Here is a 21638-nt window from a genome sequence, read left to right as displayed (position 1 = left end):
TGTCATCCAACCTGTCATCCAGCCATCCATCCTGTCATCCACCCAGCCATCCATCATGTCATCCATCCTGTCATCCATCTTGGCATATTCCTCCATACAGCCATTCATCCTGTCATATTCCTCCATACAGCCATTCATCCTGTCATATTCCTTCATCCAGCCATTCATCCTATCATATTTCTTCATTCAGCCATTCATCCTGTCATATTCCTCCATACAGACATTCATCCTGTCATATTCCTCCATACAGACATTCATCCTGTCATATTCCTCCATACAGACATTCATCCTGTCATATTCCTCCATACAGACATTCATCCTGTCATATTCCCAGCAAAGAATACAGAGATTTCATTCATGCCACAATAGGGCGTAATCCACTTGCATGAGAACATAAGGTCCCGGTCTCATGAAATGAATGGTGGGATAAGCCAACCTAGCCGAGAGCTGTCCTAAAAACACACAAAGGCATCATGTGTATGTGTGCTATCTTTACCATAAACAGCTAGCGTCCTTGCATACAGCCCTGCTTGGTGTTTTTTTTATTGCTAGCTACAATCACAATAGACAGCTACAATATGTCAATGTTATGGCACGACTCACATTCCTCCAAGCTGGCAGCCATGGAAGCGGGTCACGCCTAAATATAAAAACCCCCGTCCTGAACAGCGAGCGTGACTTGTGTGACCGGACACATACCGACCAGGTGAGAACACACATGCAATTCTTATGTGATGTGGCGCTATTTGAGAGGAATAGAGTAGAAGTTAATAGATATATGGCATTTCATTTAGTAATACTTCATATGGCATGACGTTTTTTTCTCCTCAGTAGTAGCGTGCATGCTATTAACCCTGCAACATAATGTTTCTCCTCTCTAACAGTGATGGATTCCTATGATGATATGAGTGAAGATGAGCTTACTAGCTACATCATTCAACTGAGTATACAAGAGTCTTGTCAAGATGCCTTTTTAAAATCTGTCAGGTATGGAGGGAGCTAGTTTCATGTTTCCCAGCTGCAGAGATGAACATTTCCATCCATTTGCAATTTTGTACGATAGTTTGTGCTCAGGTCTGCTTTTGTTTGATGTATAATAGACAATAGATTATTAGGAGAAACACTAACCATTTTATGATGGCTCTATTTCCCCTGCCAAGCTTAGAGACAGCGACAGATGAAAATGTAAAAGTTTTGGCAGCAATAGAACAAGGTAGGTGGGGTTGTTGTTTGCATGTTACCTCTGGCTCCCCCAATACCAGGGTCACAAGGCAGGGAGGGATCACCAGACATCAGCCTGACAGACAGAGAAAGAGGAACAGAGAGAGACAGACAGAGAGAGAGAAAGAGGGAGAGAGAGAGAGAGAGAGTATGCAGGAATGGAGTGAAAGCTAAACAATGGGGAGGGGGTGGAGTTGTGGAGAAAGTGTGTGTGTGTGAGAGAGAGAGAGATTGTGAGGGGAGAGAGAAAGTGATTCAAGATGATAGGTGGACAACCCACCACCCACACCACCCCTTTAATGACTTCACACACCACCCACACCACCCCTTTAATGACTTCACACACCACCCACACCACCCCTTTAATGACTTCACACACCACCCACACCACCCCTTTAATGACTTCACACACCACCCACACCACCCCTTTAATGACTTCACACACCACCCACACCACCCCTTTAATGACTTCACACACCACCCACACCACCCCTTTAATGACTTCACACACCACCCACACCACCCCTTTAATGACTTCACACACCACCCACACCACCCCTTTAATGACTTCACACACCACCCACACCACCCCTTTAATGACTTCACACACCACCCACACCACCCCTTTAATGACTTCACACACCACCCACACCACCCCTTTAATGACTTCACACACCTAGGCTGTGTTCAGAATCGCTCCCTATTCACTATATAGTGCACTATATAGGGCGTCAGCCATTTTGTTTGTAGTGTCCGAATTCTCCACGGAATTGTAGTTCCCTATATAGTCCACTATTTATTACCCACAATTCACCTTGATTTCCAGGGAACAGCGTATGTACCCTACATTTTCTCCGTTCCCTAGGTAGTTCACTACATGGTGAACCCCATATAGGGAATAGGGAGTGAGGGAACGAGGGAGCGATTCCGAACACAGCTCTAGTGTTTCACACAGAGCTACTGTAGGAGCCCCTCAGTCTGCAGGCCAGGTCTGTGTGTGTGTGTGTGTGTGTGTGTGTGTGTGTGTGTGTGTGTGTGTGAGTGACCGGCATGTCTGTGTGTCCACGCCAGGGGCCTCATTTATAAAACTTGCGTACGCACAAAAGAACTCCTGAGCCAACTTCGGGATTTATAAAAAACAAACTTGACGGGAGAATGGCGGAGAATGTGCTCACCTTCAATCAATCAATCAATCAAAGCTTTATTTGTATATCCAGAGGCAACACAATGCGCTTTACAGAGAACAAGGGAGGTGGGCATACGACCCACTCTCTACATATTCCAGAGGGAAGCAAAAAAACAGTATCACCCGGGGGCCAGATAAGTGAGCTGTAAAGATTCTTACATTTCAGAGTAAGAGAGGCTATAGAGCATCATAGGAGAGACGTGGCAAATACTGGTGTGTGTTTGCTATGGCCCAGGCCTAAAGCCGGAAGTGGGCTGGTGTATGTCTGTGTGTACGTGTGTGTGTTAACTAAATACTACGACATCCACAGCTGACATGGGGGTATCTATCGGACTCAGGGAGGTCTGCTGGTGACAGTGGGGCATCCACTGGACCTGGTTAGAAGATAGGAGGGAGAGAGAGAGGCACTAGGGAGAGGGAAGGCAGAACAGTGTTAGTAGCACACAGAGCCATAAAAGCAACACAGATATTAAAACAGGCAACCTGGAGCAAGCTCCTGGAATATATTTGTCGAATGGCTAAGAAAATTTATAGAGCAATAAATTACATTAAATTACATTTTCAGAGCAAGAAAGGCTAAGAGCATCAGGTCCAGGCCTAAGCCGGATGTGGACTGATGTGTGTCTGTGTGTACGTGTGTATGTGTGTGTTAACTAAATACTACGACATCCACAGCTGACACAGGGGTATCTATCGGACTCAGGGTGGTGTGCGGGCGACAGTGGGGCATCCACTGGACCTGGTTAGAAGGTAGGAGGGAGAGAGAGAGGCACTAGGGGAGGCAGAAAACGGTTAGTAGCACGCTGAGCCATTGAAGCAACACAGCTGTCAGAACAGAACAAGCCTGTTTCAGGGTAACCAGCTTCTGTACACTACTTGATATACATAGAGTGCATAGCAGGATAAATACCAATGTATACAGAGGATTCACAGGTATGTTTGAGGCTGCCTTTCTGTGTCTCAAGGTCCTGGCTAGTGATTGTAGGCTAGGCCGAAAAGATACGTCTTGAGATCTCGCTTGAAGACCTCCGTTGTTTCGGCCCTTCTTAGGCACTCCGGTAGGGTGTTCCAGAGGTTGGGGGCATAGAAACGAAAAGCTGCCTCTCCGTGTTTCTTGGTCCTGGCTTTTGGAACTGTTAAAAGTTCAGTACCTGAGGATCTGAGTGGTCTGTTGGGCATGTACCTGACAAGCATGTCTGAAATATATTCTGGTGAGTGACTGTGGAGAGATTTATAGACTAGTAATAGTATTTTAAAGTATATTCTAGAGTTGACTGGTAACCAGTGTAGTGATTTTAAGGCTGGTGTGATGTGTGCCCTTCGTCTAGTCTTAGTGAGGACTCGTGCTGCAGCATTCTGTATCATTTGTAGCTTAGAGATTGCTTTCTTTGGTAGGCCTGATAGTAGAGCATTGCAGTAGTCCAGCCTGCTTGTGATGAAAGCATGCATTAATCTTTCGGTGTCAGCCTGAGAGAGAAAGGGTTGCACCTTGGCAATGTTCCTTAGGTGGTAAAAAGATGTCTTTGTAATATTCTTGATGTGGTTTTAGAAATTAAGATCTGAGTCAAGTATGACACCTAGGTTTTTAGCCTGGCAATTGGTGTCGATTTCCAGAGTTTTTAAATGTGCAGATAGTTTCTCTCTTTCAGCTTTTTCTCCAATGATCAGTACTTCTGTTTAGTCCTGGTTTAATTGGAGGAAATTATGTGACATCCATACATTTATATCTGTAATACACTTGACAAGGCAGTCAACCAAGCTGTAGTTACTGGGTGTTACAGAAATAAAGAGTTGGGTATCATCAAGGGGCAGCATGTACAGGCTGAAGAGTAGAGGTCCTAGGATCGATCCTTGGGGCACCCCACAGGTCATAGGGATATTTCCTGCACACTCTGACCCATGCATACGCACATTTCTGGCCAAATGAGAAACTGCGATCCTAATGGCAGAAAGGTGAAACCCGAGAAATGCTTTGAAATTGACACCATTGTGAACAATAAATATATCCGATATTGCAAAATAACACCTCAAATATGTTGCACAGTCCAATCGGGAATCATAATCTGTCATCGCTAAACAATTGATTCATTTATTTATTTAATCTCATAAATAAGATTGTGGACAGCGTAGGATATGTGCTCAAAGCAATCACTATAATTCAAATACTGTTGTGAATGACTTGTGAACGCCTTCATATTTACACTGCTGTGAATCCCAATTTTGGTAGAACAACAATCACTCTAGTCGTAGAGAAGGCCCTCTCACCGCGGGGTGAGTGACAGTGCCGACACGCAGCCTAGCCTTCCGCAACAAGAAATAAGTGTGCACTGTTGTGCATGACACATTTACTCAGGCAAGCTTTATAAATGAGGCCCCAGGTCTGTGTGTGTGTGTGAGTGACCAGCGTGTGTGTGTGTGTGTGTATGTGTGTGTGTGTGTGTGTGTGAGTGACCGGTGTGTGTGTGTCCAGGCCAGGTGTGTGTGTGTGTGTGTGTGTGAGTGACCAGTGTGTGTGTGTCCAGGCCAGGTGTGTGTGTGTGTCCAGGCCAGGTGTGTGTGTGTGTGTGTGTGTGTGTGTATGTGTGTGTGTGAGTGACCAGTGTGTGTGTGTGTCCAGGCCAGGTGTGTGTGTGTGTGTGTGTGTGTGTGAGTGACCAGTGTGTGTGTGTCCAGGCCAGGTGTGTGTGTGTGTGTGTGTGTGTGAGTGACCGGTGTGTGTGTGTGTCCAGGCCAGGTGTGTGTGTGTGTGTGTGTGTGTGTGTGTGTGTGTGTGAGTGACCAGTGTGTGTGTGTCCAGGCCAGGTGTGTGTGCTGAGAGAGATGCTGCGTCACGCGTCGGCCTTCAGAGAGCTGGACAGCCGAGGGTGGCTCCCTCTGCACCGGGCCGCCGCCCAGCCGGGCCTGGACGTCCTCCAGACCGTGCTCCGCGGTGAGTCCCCGCCCCCACTCTGGACACGCCCTCTCCCCAGCCAGCTCCCCGCTCTGGACACGCCCTCTCCCCAGCCAGCTCCCCGCTCTGGACACGCCCTCTCCCCAGCCAGCTCCCCGCTCTGGACACGCCCTCTCCCCAGCCAGCTCCCCGCTCTGGACACGCCCTCTCCCCAGCCAGCTCCCCGCTCTGGACACGCCCTCTCCCCAGCCAGCTCCCCGCTCTGGACACGCCCTCTCCCCAGCCAGCTCCCCGCTCTGGACACGCCCTCTCCCCAGCCAGCTCCCCGCTCTGGACACGCCCTCTCCCCAGCCAGCTCCCCGCTCTGGACACGCCCTCTCCCCAGCCAGCTCCCCGCTCTGGACACGCCCTCTCCCCAGCCAGCTCCCCGCTCTGGACACGCCCTCTCCCCAGCCAGCTCCCCGCTCTGGACACGCCCTCTCCCCAGCCAGCTCCCCGCTCTGGACACGCCCTCTCACTACCGGACACACTTACTGGCCCCCTACTGGGCCATTTGAGGCTTATTACTGGAATCAAAGGTGTCAAAATGTACCCATTGATTGTAGGACTATAAATTTAAGTCCAAAGAGATTGTTCTACCATGTGTTTGGGTGATGTGATGTTCTTAGGGAGTTTGACTCTTGAACTGACTGACGCTTATTAATGTCATGTTGACAATTGTTAACAGTGCTCTGAAGTTCAGCCAGTTCTTTTAATATCAGTGCTGCTGTTACTCCATGCCCCCCCCCCCCCCCCATGATGCTGTTACTCCATGCCCCCCCCCCCCCACTCTCCCAACACACTCTTTAACTGTACTGGTCACAGAGGTCAACCAATGGTGTGGACGTTACCAGTCAGCATGGCACCCAGGTTAGCATTACCACAGATCCTAAATGAACTCGTGTAATAACCAGTGTAGTGATTTTAAGGCTGGTGTGATGTGTGCCCTTCGTCTAGTCTTAGTGAGGACTCGTGCTGCAGCATTCTGTATCATTTGTAGCTTAGAGATTGCTTTCTTTGGTAGGCCTGATAGTAGAGCATTGCAGTAGTGATGAAAGCATGCATTAATCTTTCGGTGTCAGCCTGAGAGAGAAAGGGTTGCACCTTGGCAATGTTCCTTAGGTGGTAAAAAGATGTCTGTAATATTCTTGATGTGGTTTTCGTAATTTAGATCTGAGTCAAGTATGACACCTAGGTTTTTAGCCTGGCATTTGGTGTCGATTTCCAGAGTTTTTAAATGTGCAGATAGTTTCTCTCTTTCAGCTTTTTCTCCAATGATCAGTACTTCTGTTATGTCCTGGTTTAGTTGGAGGAAATTATGTGACATCCATATTTATATCCGTAATACACTTGACAAGGCAGTCAACCAAGCTGTAGTTACTGGGTGTTACAGAAATATAGAGTTGGGTATCATCAAGGGGCAGCATGTACAGGCTGAAGAGTAGAGGTCCTAGGATCGATCCTTGGGGCACCCCACAGGTCATAGGGATCTTTCCTGCACATTCTGACCCATGCATATGCACATTTCTGGCCAAATGAGAAACTGCGATCCTAATGGCAGAAAGGTGAAACCCGAGAAATGCTTTGAAATTGACACCATTGTGAACAATAAATATATCCGATATTGCAAAATAACACCTCAAATATGAATTTGTTCACTGATCTTCAGCTGTTTTTCCAGTGGCTTCTCACGGGCTCACCCTGGAGGAGCGAACCACCCTGGGGGGGGAGACGGCGCTCACGCTGGCCGCTAAAGCCGGGCTGGTGGAGAATGTGAAGACTCTGCTGGAGCACGGAGCTTCTCCACACAACACCAACAGCAGGAACGAATCACCTCTGCTGCTAGGTACAGAAACCACACAACACCTAGCTTACAAACCGGATCTTTACAGTTCGTAGCATTCGTTGATTTTATTCACATTGTCAAAACTACAGTAATTATAACCACCTGATATTAGACTGTTTCACTGAGTCATAGCATCCTAATAGCATCCTACTACTATGACTCACCCCTACTGATGTCAAAGGCCAGTCTGTGCTTGGCTCCGCCCCCACCCCTGTGCCTTATATGGCTTTGGATATTCGTTTTAGCGATTCATTTGTAAATAGTTTGCGCGAGTCTCTTACTGCCATCTAGTGGTAAAATAGAATCAATGAATGCAGCTTTAAAGTTATTTCGGGTACAAAGTGAAAACATGTCAGGGAATGAAAGTTATGTGACCTTATTATTCAACATACCATACCATACCATTTTATTTATAGAGCACATTTAAAAACAACAAAGTTGACCAAAGTGCTGTACAAGTCAAACAACAATAACACACAAAGAACACATAGTAAAACATACGCAGTATGTCACATGAAAAAGGACAAGTCTCTTAGGCCATGTCAGGAAAACGCCAAAGAATATAAGTGAGTTTTGAGGCGTGATTTAAACACCTGCAGAGTGGGGGCCTGTCTAACATGCAGAGGCAGCTCGTTCCAGAGCTTAGGGGCGGCCACTGCGAAAGCCCGATCCCCCCTGAGCTTCAGCCTGGATTTGGGGACAACCAGGAGAAGCTGATCAGAGGACCTGAGGGACCTTGAAGGAGCATAGGGTTCCAGCAGTTCTGAAAGGTAGATGGGTGCCAAGCCATTTAGGCACTTAAAAGTAAACAGCAAGATTTTAAAATCAATCCTAAAACGCACAGGAAGCCAGTGGAGCGAAGCCAGTACCGGGGTAATGTGCTCTTGCTTACGTGTACCAGTTAGCAGGCGAGCGGCAGCGCTCTGGACTAACTGCAGGCGAGAGAGAGAGGCCTGACTGACACCAACATACAAAGCATTGCAGTAATCGAGACGAGAAGTCATAAAAGCATGTATTACATGTTCAAAAACACAGCGTGATAAAAAAGGTTTGACCTTGGACAGCCTCCTGAGCTGGAAAAAACTCTTTCCTACTACGGCATTAATTTGTTTGTCCATCTTTAGGTCACAGTCAATTTTCACCCCTAAATTAGTGGCAGTTGGCTTCACAAAATGTTTAAAAGGGCCTAGATCAGCAGGAGGAAACACATGGGCATTGCTGGGACCAAACACCATGACTTCGGTTTTACTGTCATTAAAACATAAAAAGTTTAAAGCTAACCATGCTTTGACATCTTCCAGGCATGCCAACAACAGTTTTAAGGAGTCAGGGTTGTTTTGTTTCAAGGGCAGGTAGATTTGACAATCATCTGCATAACAGTGGAAGGAGACTCCATGTTTCCTGAAAATAGATCCTAGGGGACATCTAAAAAAGAGACTTCCAAACATCCAGTTGAAAATGCTGCTCCACTACTGTGAACAGTGTGTGTGGGGGGTTAATACAGCCACGATTCACCAGCATTATTCACCAAGAACCACAGACACTCTTTAATGAGAGGTTCCAGACTGTAAGGTTGAATGCTGCTCTCATTGCAGCTGTGCGGGCGCGGTCCTACGAGATGACTTACATGCTGATCGCACGTGGCGCCTGGGTGGAGCAGGTGTGCCTGAAGCGGTGGACGGCGGTGCACGAGGCCGCCCGGGTGGCCAGCACCGAGATCCTCATGCTGCTGCTCCGGCACGGGAGCCGCTGCAACCAGAAGGACGTCTACGGGGCCACGCCGCTCGCCGTGGCGGCAGAGTGCGCACACCTCCACATCATAGACATCCTGCTGGAGAGCGGTACAGGACAACAGCTTTGTGGCACATTGACAGCTGCTACAGTATCAGTTATTATCCCAACCAGAGTTATACAGCTGTGTTGGACGAGCCTAAACTGAGGCGCTGCCTCCAGAGAGGCAGGAGTCACTCAGGACCTGGAAGGCAGAGTCAGCAAATACGAGTACAACTAGTACAGGTACTAACGTATCAGACACAAGATCAAAGACCTTGACTGAGAGGGATACAAAAACATCCATAAAAGGTTGCCACATTCCAAGATTCCACTGTTATTAGGCCTCTGTTATTAGGCCATATCTAAGGCCACTAAAACAGTGGCTACCTGCCAGGTAATCATGCCTTCGTAGTAAGACAGACGCAAAATTAAGTCCATGTCCTTTTATTAAATAACATAATTGTATAATTATATTATTACAATTATTTTATGCTACAAAATAATTCTGATTATTTTGTAGCATAAAATAAAGCTAATTGCTTTTTATTTTATATTAACTCTTCATTTGTTTATGAAGAGTGTGAATTAAAGCAGTCTAGTGTAACGGTCTTCCAACAGGGGCCCAGGTGAACGGCCAGGCCTTGAACGGGGAGAGCATTCTGATGGACGCAGCTGGCTCCGGAAACACAGCCTGTATTCAGCTTCTCCTGCAGAACGGAGCAAACCCCAACCTACCCAGCGTCTCTGGACATCTGCCCATCCACAAGGCCGCCTTCGAGGGCCACTATGAGTGAGTGGTGTTGCACGTAGTCCATCAGCCAGGGTGGTCAGTCAGGGTAGTCAGTCAGGGTGGTCAGTCAGGGTGTTCAGTCAGGGTGGTCAGTCAGGGTGGTCAGTCAGGGTGGTCAGTCAGGGTGGTCAGTCAGGGTGGTCAGTCAGGGTGGTCAGTCAGGGTAGTCAGTCAGGGTGGTCAGTCAGGGTAGTCAGTCAGGGTGGTCAGTCAGGGTGGTCAGCCAGGGTAGTCAGTCAGGGTGGTCAGTCAGGGTGGTCAGTCAGAGTGGTCAGTCAGGCTGGTCAGTCAGGGTAGACAGTCAGGATGACATCGGTGGTCAACCATGTGTGATCACATCGCCATGAGATACCGTTCCCTTAGACGGTCCTGATGGCCGACATTTCACAGACTGGCTCAGGATTTACACACAGTTCAATGACATTTGCTCCAAAGTGTTGAATGACCACACCGACCTTTGAATCATTAGGCAAGACAAGGCAAGGCGAGTTTATTTGTATAGCACATTTCAGCAACAAGGCAATTGAAAGTGCTTTACATGAGACAAGCATCAAGACAAAATGTTGTGGTCCACCGTGTCAAATGCAGCGCTGAGATCCAGTAATACTAAGACTGAAATTCTGCCATTGTCTGTGTTAAAATGGATGTCATTGAAGACCTTAACAAGAGCAGTCTCGGTGCTGTGGTGTGGTCGAAATGCATTAGATAAGATCAAATCCAATTAGATAAGATCAAATCCTTTGGACTTTCCAAGAACGACACCTTCATATTATAGCCTCTATTGACTTTGAATTTGTGTTGATCTGAGATTATTTGATGAGTCTACTGTATGAAAGATGAAATTTCCTTCTATCCAAGGCCAAGAGTCACTACGACTTTGCTATCAGATCTACACAATTACCGTAAAGATCTACACAAATACCGTAAAGATCCTGAAAAGCTCACCTAATTCTCAAATTCTTCACATCCTGTAGTTCTTGTTCCTTTAAACGAACACAATTGATGACTAAATGATCTAAATTTGGTTTGAAGAACATATTTTGCCATCGTTTAAATGAATTTCCAAACCTTCTGACCCACAGTGCCCTGAACATATTGATCCCCCTCACCACCAAGAAGGCCCTCAAACTCGCCGGCCAAAGTCCTGTCCACTCTGCAGCGGACGGAGGCCACAGCCAGTGTCTGGAGCTACTCATCGAAAACGGCTACAGCGTCAACACTCCTCTGAACACACGCAATTCGGACAACTACACAGATTTAAGAAAAAGCGCGCTGTACTTTGCTGTCTCAAACGGGGACGTGTGTTGTGCTGAAATTCTGCTGAACGCCGGAGCGGAGCCCAACCTGGACCCCCTGAGCTGCCTGCTGGTGGCGGTCAGAGCAGGCTGGTATAAGATTGTCCAGATGCTTCTAGACAAGCGAGCAGACGTGAACTGCTTCTTCAGGGTGGTGAGTGACACGGTGTTCCCCACGGCGCTGCAGTACTGCCTGAGGGACGAGGTGATGATGCGTCTGCTGCTGAACCACGGCTATGACGCGGAGACGTGCTTCTGCTGCTCCCACGATGAGCGCCCCGGGGTGGCTGAGGAGCTGGAGGGGATACCGGTGAGTTAGGAGGACTGGAGGGGATACCGGTGAGTTAGGAGGACTGGAGGGGATACCGGTAAATTAGGAGGACTGGAGGGGATACCGGTGAGTTAGGAGGACTGGAGGGGATACCGGTGAGTTAGGAGGACTGGAGGGGATACCGGTGAGTTAGGAGGACTGGAGGGGATACCGGTGAGTTAGGAGGACTGGAGGGGATACCGGTGAGTTAGGAGGACTGGAGGGGATACCCGTGAGTTAGGAGGACTGGAGGGGATACCGGTGAGTTAGGAGGACTGGAGGGGATACCCGTGAGTTAGGAGGACTGGAGGGGATACCGGTGAGTTAGGAGGACTGGAGGGGATACCGGTGAGTTAGGAGGACTGGAGGGGATACCGGTGAGTTAGGAGGACTGGAGGGGATACCGGTGAGTTAGGAGGACTGGAGGGGATACCTGTGAGTTAGGAGGACTGGAGGGGATACCGGTGAGTTAGGAGGACTGGAGGGGATACCCGTGAGTTAGGAGGACTGGAGGGGATACCCGTGAGTTAGGAGGACTGGAGGGGATACCGGTGAGTTAGGAGGACTGGAGGGGATACCCGTGAGTTAGGAGGACTGGAGGGGATACCGGTGAGTAGGAGGACTGGAGGGGATACCGGTGAGTAGGAGGACTGGAGGGGATACCCGTGAGTTAGGAGGACTGGAGGGGATACCGGTGAGTTAGGAGGACTGGAGGGGATACCGGTGAGTAGGAGGACTGGAGGGGATACCCGTGAGTTAGGAGGACTGGAGGGGATACCCGTGAGTTAGGAGGACTGGAGGGGATACCGGTGAGTAGGAGGACTGGAGGGGATACCGGTGAGTAGGAGGACTGGAGGGGATACCCGTGAGTTAGGAGGACTGGAGGGGATACCGGTGAGTTAGGAGGACTGGAGGGGATACCGGTGAGTAGGAGGACTGGAGGGGATACCCGTGAGTTAGGAGGACTGGAGGGGATACCGGTGAGTTAGGAGGACTGGAGGGGATACCGGTGAGTTAGGAGGACTGGAGGGGATACCCGTGAGTTAGGAGGACTGGAGGGGATACCGGTGAGTTAGGAGGACTGGAGGGGATACCCGTGAGTTAGGAGGACTGGAGGGGATACCGGTGAGTTAGGAGGACTGGAGGGGATACCGGTGAGTAGGAGGACTGGAGGGGATACCCGTGAGTTAGGAGGACTGGAGGGGAGGCAGGGGAGGAGCTGGGGGGAGGACCTGGGGGGGAGACCCCTGAGTGGGGAGGTCCTGGGGGGGAGACCCCTGAGTGGGAAGGCCCTGGGGGGAGACCCATGAGTTGTGGGCTCTTAAGAGCTCTCACTGTAGGCTAATTACTTTGGTCCTAGTTTTCTCTGTGAACATTATTATTCTGACTTGCCTGCTCTGTATTTGCAGCACTGGCCTTCCAAGAATTTCACAATTGTGCTTTTGACACTGCATCACTAGCTACTTCAAATGGTGAGGCCTGCTGCTGATCACAACATCTTCCTGCCTCTCTCTCCGCAGTTCTGTGAGTTCATGAGTCTGTGTTGCCTGGTGCACCTGGCGGGCAGAGCAGTGCGGATTCTTCTGGACTACGTCAGCCACGTGCCCATCTGCTCCAGATTCAGACTCATCCTGGAGAAACAGCCAGAGTGGACCGACATATATGACATTCTCGGTGAGTTACACTGGATGATAACGATGTGAGAACAGCTTCCTCAGGTGTCTTGCATGTGTCCTTTCATGACTGAGGCGTTTATCAACTGAAACATTTCCCTGACCTTTGACCCAGGGAGTCCTCGGCCCCTCAAGCACCTCTGCCGACTGGAGATCAGGAGACGGATGTCCCTGAGGAGACTGAACGACCCCAGGATCATGAACTCTGGCCTTTTCCCTCCCAGACTTAAGAACTTTCTGTTGTACAAAGAACTGGATATGTACGGCCAAAGTGCTGAGCTGGTGATTTGAAGGTTATGAGACGACTGAGCTGGCCTCCATGCCAGCACGCATAGTTTGTATTTGCTTTATTTGTTGAACTTACGTTTATGTTTTATATGTTGTATTTTTTATATTTTCAAGCATGGATATAAATTTGTCCTGTCTTTCTTTATTAGAGTAAAAGAGACAATAACTGAAGGGGTTCTGATGAAAAACATGAATGTTTGAGAAAGGCTTTCAATGTACAGTAAATGAACTGCAGCTTTGGCTGTTGTGAAAAAGCTAAGAGATTTTGTTTGGTTACAGCACCAAAGTCTGTGATTTGAATAACCTGTAAAAACATATTTGCGGTGTATCAAACTATACAAACATTATACATTTTAAGCTATTCCAATTATTAATTTCACAAATTATGCCTTTCAGATTTACTTACACGGTCTATTAGGTCGGTCAGATGCTAATGGATTTTTTTTTCTGAATTTTTGGCAAATGTTACAAATGCCACCACCTGTTACGAAACTACTGCTCTCCATTTACCCCACTAATGGAATAAATATTCATAGAGGTGTCTCTGTCATTACCTTTGTCATTAGCGGTGGAACATGAGTACGTGAGAGACACGTGAGTCACACGTGAGACTACATACTGTCTGAATGTGGTGGTCTGGTCTGCATGATAAATACATGGCTACCACCACCACAGCAGGTGAGACCTAAAAATAATGTGTGTGTGTGTGTTTATGTGTGTGTGTGTGTGTGTTTGTGTGTGTGTGTGGGGGGGGGGGCATGATAATTACACTCTACTGTCTCTTTGACCTTTGACCTTCCTGTGTTCAACTCCCGACTCCAACAGACCGGTGAGGATTACAAGAACAAGTTGACTTCTGTCACATTTCTACAAACCTTTCAAATAAGACATGAATTAATGTTTTCTTGTCATATTTGTTGAGAGAGAAGCAAGTGAAAAAGAGAGGAAGAGAAAGAGAGAGAGAGGGAGAGATTGAGAGAGAGAGAGAGAGAGAGAGAGAGAGTCATAATCACATTCACTGCTTCACACATATGCATATGAAGAACCAGGGTGCATCCCATCACCAGATATCTCTATATTTAGTGTAGTTAAGGTTTCTAGGGCAGGATATGTATCTTCTATATGTGGATTGCTGAGTGGTTCAGAGGGGTGTTGATGCTGTAGCTGTGTGTTACCAGCTCCACACATTGGCTGGGGGCTCAGTCAGCTGTGGTGTGAACAGGAGTTTGGCCTGCAGCGCACCCTGGAGAGAGCTGGAGGAATGAATGAATCATAGTCAGGCATTCGTGCTGCAGACGCAATTGATTGACATCTACTGTAGATTTAGCAATTTGAGGAAAACATGATAAATTATGTTCTCTTCTGTTGCCTTGCCAATGCAATTTACTAGTTGACACAAAAAAAACACATTTCCCCTCCCCTGTAAAATGCCATCATTGTACTCTGCCACCCCCCCCCTCCCCCTCCAGGAGCTGTCAGAGTTCCCAGCTGGCTTTGGAGAGACAGATGACAGAGGCTGGTACCCTCTCCACCCTCTCCACCAGGCAGCCGTCCAGGCTGAGGCCCAGGTGCTGGTACCCTCTCCACCCTCTCCACAAGGCAGCCGTCCAGGCTGAGGCCCAGGTGCTGGAGAAGGTTTTGTTCGATAAGGATGTTTTGTTCTGTACGGGTGTTTTGTTAGGTAAGGGGGTCACAGAGCAGTTGCGTTATACTAGTTCCACCTCATATGGGGGTCAGATCATATTCTGATATAGGGATGGGTGATGACTCTCGTAAACCTGTCATCACAAAGGTGAACCCAATCATTTATGAACGCAGTAGACACAATGCAATGATCTACGTTGAAGATACCCATTCCCCTCTAGTGATTTGTCAAGATGGGACAGTGGAAAATGGAAAAAGTGGAAAATGCTCAGAGAAGCCGGTACATTTCAATAAGCAATAATGTGAAACTTGGTAATCAACTAGTAACTTGTGTCAACTAGTAACATGTGTCAACTAGTAAATTGGTGATGATTGGGTTTTGTCTGCCAGCTTCTTTCAGTCTGACCCTGGAGGAGACGACGACGGAGGGGGAGACGATGCTAACGCTACTAAAGCTGGTCTGGTTGAGAATGTGAAGATACTGCTAGAGCCTCAGCTCTGGAGCCTCTCCTCACAACACCAGAGCCCAGAATGGGTCTGCGCTACTGCCAGGTATGTAGCCTTTACTGGCATCGCTGAGATGCCTCTTCAGATAGCCTCAAAAGACTAAAGATTAGAAACATCTATACCTTTAGAGATGAGCTCAATCGTGAGCTAAGACTTGGGCTAAGAAAGCAATTTATATGACAGTACACCAACAAGGATACCAGTTATCATTGTTGACCATCAACATCTAATCTTCAACCATTCATTATTCCTCTTAATCCTTCCATAAAGATGGGTCTTGTCACCTGGACATATCAGTTCTAATGCTTCCAATGCTAATCCAGCACAATGAGAGCGGGATAGCCTGTTAGCTCATGGGCTCACAACAACTAGCAGCAGCTTCCATAACATTACTGTAATGGTAGCGGTCAGTGGCCAAAGCAGTTACACTGATGATTCCTGTAATGTTAGCTATTTTGCTGCAATGGATTAAACTTTTGTTTCTGGATAAAGGTCATGACTTGCTGTTTTGCACTTCCCTTTAGGTGGTGAATAAGTTGACCCAAGACACAGTGGGTTATTTGGACATCTACTAGAATCTTGATATTATATTGATATGAAGATATGAAAGTAAAGTATTTGCCCTTAGAAGTAAATTTTAATTAAAATGGTTCTTAGCTAAGTAACCTAAGTGTAGGCAGACTTGAAAGGTCAATTGTAATAATATCATGAATGAACAATTGTAAACATAGTACTCAACAGATTAGGTAATACTCAAGTCTTGATTGAAATTTTTCCTAAATGCTTTATTAAACATACAGACATGCACATTAAATGTAGCCATAAGTTGTTATTTTGCATGTGCTCTCAGGACATGTTGTGGTTGTGACCATCTTTGTAAAGAAGAGAGGCATGTAATGCACATGTATACAGTAGTACAGAGTCAGTTGTCTATTGTATAGACAAGGTGTTCAATTGCTCAAGTGTTGTCAGGTGTTGGTTCGAGTGTTCGAGTGTACAGTGGTGCATAGTCAGTTGTCTATTGTATAGACAAGGTGCAAGGTGTCACGTGTTCACTTCTTGGTCCAGGAGGTGGCATGTGTGCCATTGTTATAATTAGAGTGAGGGCCTATGTATAGTACAACCAGAGTACTATAAACAACTGACTCTGCACCACTGTACACTCGAACCAACACCTGACAACACTTGAGCAATTGAACACATCGTCTATACAATAGACAACTGACTCTGCACTACTGTACACTCGAATCAACACCTGACAACACTTGAGCAATTGGACACCTTGTCTATACAATAGAGAACTTACTCTGCACTACTGTGTACTACTGTACAGTATACTTGACATGTTATGTAATTGCACTGCCTGTATCATGGACACAGTCACAGATCCATGATCCATGATCAGATACTGCTGTCTGGCCATGTCCAGTCCGGGTGTGGCTTGCACCTGAAGACCATCTTTGGGGGGGCTGGACATCAGCGTTGCACAGCAGCCGACACCTGACTGGTGTTGCATCACGGTGTTCTCTGGCCTCAACCACACCAGGCATCCCAGCATCAAAGCTGCAACAGAACAGAAGGGAGATTACATTAGAGATTACAGATTACATTAAAATAGTGCATTGAAATATTGGCCAAAAATAACATTTATATAAAGCCTTTTTTGTGTTGCGTAGACATACAGTACATTTTATCTGCATAATAACATGATATGGTGGTGAATAAAAACAGTGGTCAGAGCAGATTCCTGGTGCCACAGCACAGGTGGTGTTGTAGTCCTATCCCCAACTGAAAATATTGATCTAGTGATTAGTCAACCCATTGCTAAATCACAAACTACTAAGATATCCTATAGGAATGAGCCTATAACATACCAGCTGGGCAAGCTGACTTTGCTAGCTACCTAACCTAGCCCTAATGATATTGTCCTGCTCGATTGCTGTGCAACATATCAACTGACCAGTTGTTAAATGTATTTCACAACACTGGTTATTCTACTCACGAGACAGTCCCAGTCAGCTGACGTTGCTTGCTGTGTGAATAGTTTAGCTACGTACGTTGTGAGGCAAGTGTTGGTGACAAGGACTAGCTAGCTTGTAGTAGCTAACCTTAGCTAAAGCACTTTGAGAGAACGTGCACAGTATCTCCAACTCCTCAGGCCTTGAGTTAGGTAGCTAACACTAGCTAGCGTGTTAGCTAGCACTAGCTCACGTTAGCTAGCTATTATTGGGCTTCATTTCCTGAATTTAGCTTTAGCTTAGCGCGCAGCCAGGTTATGGGTTACTGTTTACTTAAGATATTACTCTACATTTCAACTAGCCCTTCTCAGTCCCGTTGTCACATTCCGCTCGCTCATGCCAGACAACAGTCCTTTGCTGGTCCATTCACTTTGCCGTCAAAATAAATCGGTGTCGGCCTAGTTAGGAGAGGCGCTCATATTTACAAGTGTCAGATAAACATGAAACTTCACTTACCTAAGCAAACGGGTCTATTTTAATAAATGCTGGGTTTTGATGCCTCGGCGCTACCAATAAATAACTTATTGTATAGAAATTATTTTCTGAGGTAGTCTTCTTCTGTGGTGGTGGCGGGGCTTTGAAGTTTCAACCCAGCATTTGTTAAAATAGACACTTTTGCTAGTGAAGTTTCATGTTTATCTGATTGTCTGGCTTAGACAGATCTCCAGATTTCGGCACCGGGATGATGTTGGAGAGGGACCATATGTCATGCTTGATGTTTTCTATCAGAGCTTGGTTGCAGATCTCCAATATGATGTTGTCGAGATGGACCTCTGGGGGGATGCCATCCAGCCCAGCGCTTTTCCCTTGCTTCAGAGTGGACTTCGCTGTGGCAAACTCCGTAGCTGTAAAGGGGCCATCGTCAATCACAAGATTTGTGAGGACTGCAGGTATTTCTTCCTCAGCTCCTTCCACTGTCGGGTGTGTGCCTATGAGATCCCGGAAGTGGGTGAACCAGGAGGCCAATGTCTCCTCTGGGTTGCCGCCTGCTAGTTGAATCCATGACTCCTTGTACTGTCATTTGCCATGCACCGCCTCCACCTTCCTCACCTTCTCCATCAGCTCCTCCCCTTTGATCCTGTCGTAGGTGTTGAACAGCTGCTGTCTGGCCTCGTTCAACACCTCCCGATTCTCTGTGGTCCCTTCTTCCTGGAAGCTTCTATGCGCCTCTTCCATCCGTGCCCGCGCCCTCATGACCTCCGGGTGCTTGGATCTGGGGGAGGCTCTGAGTATCCCCTTTGTCGGCACCCACCTCCTTGCTGCCTCCTCGTTAGCAGCGAGAAACTGCCCATATGTTGTCCGAGGCTTTTCCTCTTCGGCCTGCAGTTGTAAGCGGCTTCTCACCTCCACCATGTAGCTGGCCTGGAGGTCGGGGCTTCTTGCGAAGGCCTCCCAGTCGGGCCGAGGCCTCGGCATGTTCTTGAGGACCCTCAGGCTCAGACGCAGCCTCACAGAGACCACACTGTGGTCGGAGCCTACAGAGTCAAACTGTAGTACTGTACGACTCTGCGTTGAGGATGGATGTCCTCCATTTCCTTCTTACCAGTATGTAATCCAGCTGATGTAGCATACCGGTAGCTCGGTCCTGGAATGTCCATCTCTTGCCCATTCTCTTAGGGAACAAGGTGTTGGCGGCCAGGAGCTTGTGTTCTGTGAGCAGAGCAGTTAGATGTTCTCCGTTGCGATTGGTGGTGTTGTGGTATGTGAAGGGTGCATCTTCTGGTCCGAGCCTCGCATTGAAGTCCCCCAGGATTATCAGGAAGTTGTGAGCTGGCACATGGTGGATCGCTGTGCTTAGGTCCTTGTAGAACTTCTCCACTTCCTCAACTGGTGCTGCATTGGTGGGAGTACACACTCATGACAGTTGTTACCGGGTTCCCCTCAAAGTCAGCCATAAGGATCCTGTCGGTGTGTTGCTGCACCCTACGAAGAGCTTTTCGTGCTTGAGTGCACACCATTAGCCCCACGCCACCTGTGGCAGCCTGGGCGTCATTCCGCCAAACGAACATTCCCCCACTCATACCCCACTCGTATACAATTGTCTGGTCAGTGTGCACTCTTCTGTGCTCCTGGACTTCCAGGATCTCCACTCCCCTCTCACCAACACAGTGTGCCAGTTCCTCTAACCCTGTCTCCTCTCTTACTGTGTTTGCGTTGAAGGTTCCCATAATAAATGGTCTCCTACAGCACAATAGTGCATTGGACAGTGGGCTGTGGACAGACTGAACCCTTACTCTCCAATGGAGAGGGTTTGGGGTCCAGTCGTCATAGTGTCCCACCGTCCTCTGCTTGGTTCCTGTGGACTCCCGCTACTGGAAGTATAGGATTCTCGATGATCGGTGTCTCCATTGTCAGGCTTTACAATGCTAGTTAAGGACTGTGGGGCACAACTCCTCACAGCCCTACTCTGGACATTTTGGGCTTAAAGCCCTCATCCGCCCTTGCTCCACACCTCCAGATGGTATCCGGCGCGGTGCCAGGCAGCACCTGAAGGTCGGAGTGACCTTCTCCTAGATGGGTTGCCTACCATGGCTATGAGCCCCATCTGCCCATGCTATTTGCCCATAGCTGGGACAGTGGTTGGCAGGAGCCAGGGCGTGTCCACACACGGGTGGGTGTGTAACAGACATTGAACTGCTCGTTACAATAATAATAAAAATAAACAGTCTTTGTCTGGCTGTATAAAAATATGCAGAGGAGGCGTGATCTTGGGTCTGTCAGCAATCAGCATTTATCCTTCTCAGACTTTCAGCACATGAGAGAAATAATAAATATGTAAGCTACTAAATTAAACAGACTACCTAACTAGTAGCAGGTACTTGTGATCGTATAGTGTATAATTTCCAGTCATTCCAAGTTGAAGAATAAAAATAAAGTAATAAAAACGCATAATATAAAATAGTACATGACAGATCCCTTTTTTTATGTGAACAATAATCAAGGAAAACATACCTGTAACACACAGATAGGGTGATCATAAATGCGGTCACACTCTCAGACAGGGCGCACTGGCATCCACAACGTCAGCCTACAATACAGTGGAGCAGTTAGCTAGCTAACTAGCAGCTAGCTAGGTGTTAACGGCTAACGTTAGCTAACGTTTGACATTTCACACATCTATTATAACGCTAATTTTAACGCGATGTGAATAGCGGATATTATAAACAACATTCTTATTTGAACAAAATGAATAAGTGAATGAATGAATTGCAAAATACACAATTTAAACCCTTTTTTGGTCACGGAGAACCCAGAACCCCAGCTTACCCCTTCTCAGACTTTCAGCCATGGAGGTATAATATAACTGGAGACGGCATTGAAAATGGCTGCCTATTCATTTCAATGAAAGTTGCTCACCGGCGCATGAAGCCATTTGACGTAGTGGCCAAAGCCCGGTATTGCAAGTCACGTGATGGCATGCGGCCCAAGACCCTTATTTCCCATGGTTTGTGGATTATGATAGATACGGCTAGAAAAGGAAAACAAAATTTTTCTTGGTATCATTCAGCATCAGAGACCAATCTAATCAATATAAACTTTTAATTCAATGGGGTTTTGTTTGTTTTTGAAGCCACCAATACCTGTATCGAGCCATTTGAAACATGTGCTGTGCACGAGCCTCGGGGACGCTGGTCGCGCGTTCGTGAGTCCTGCGAGCTCGGGAAAGCACGTCACCATAGGAAGACCCGCCCTACTCTGCCTCTGATTGGATAGAAAGTCATATGCAATGACGTCGGCTAACATTTGCTATGCTTTTAGCAATGAAGCTGCTATGATCATGCTAATCATAGATATGAACGTATATCTATGATGCAAATGATCATGACATGTGGTTACTTTAGGACATCGTTGGAAAAGATCTAGAGGGTAAGTGGGTCAATGTTGAATACCTTAGCTAACATTATCTAATGTTACATTTCTTTATATTAACATCAACTATATTGATAGGCTAGGGAGCTATGCTAACGGTAGCTAATGCTAACGGCTTAGGGTTAACTTTAGTTAACGTTAGTAAATGCTAACGTTACGTTCGGAGGTCTCAGATGTATTTCAATTTTAACATAATGTTGAGCATGATCAATGTGACATTGTTCATACATTGATTACAGTCTGTAATCTTGTCTGGTATTATTTAGCTATAGTGGGCTGATGCTACTA

At 47.2% G+C, this 21638-nt stretch overlaps 1 protein-coding gene across 1 annotated transcript; it reads left to right on the top strand.

Moving 5' to 3' along the window:
- Positions 1-886: 886 nt before the first annotated feature.
- Positions 887-18473, top strand: asb15a (ankyrin repeat and SOCS box containing 15a; the record flags this gene model as incomplete). The annotated part of the gene is made up of 11 exons (XM_084452847.1): positions 887-987; positions 1161-1213; positions 5205-5336; positions 7018-7182; positions 8778-9023; positions 9574-9745; positions 10828-11350; positions 12871-13024; positions 13139-13283; positions 14781-14974; positions 18223-18473. 11 exons carry the CDS (start codon positions 887-889, stop codon positions 18471-18473), a joined length of 2136 nt encoding a protein of 711 aa, XP_084308973.1.
- Between the last annotated feature and the right edge of the window lie 3165 nt (positions 18474-21638).

This window comes from Borostomias antarcticus (assembly GCF_949987555.1).
Source record: "Borostomias antarcticus genome assembly, chromosome: 18".
NCBI classification, from domain to species: domain Eukaryota; kingdom Metazoa; phylum Chordata; class Actinopteri; order Stomiiformes; family Stomiidae; genus Borostomias; species Borostomias antarcticus.
The sequence above is the reverse complement of the archived record's forward strand: the minus strand, read 5'-3'. Positions and strand labels throughout refer to the sequence as shown.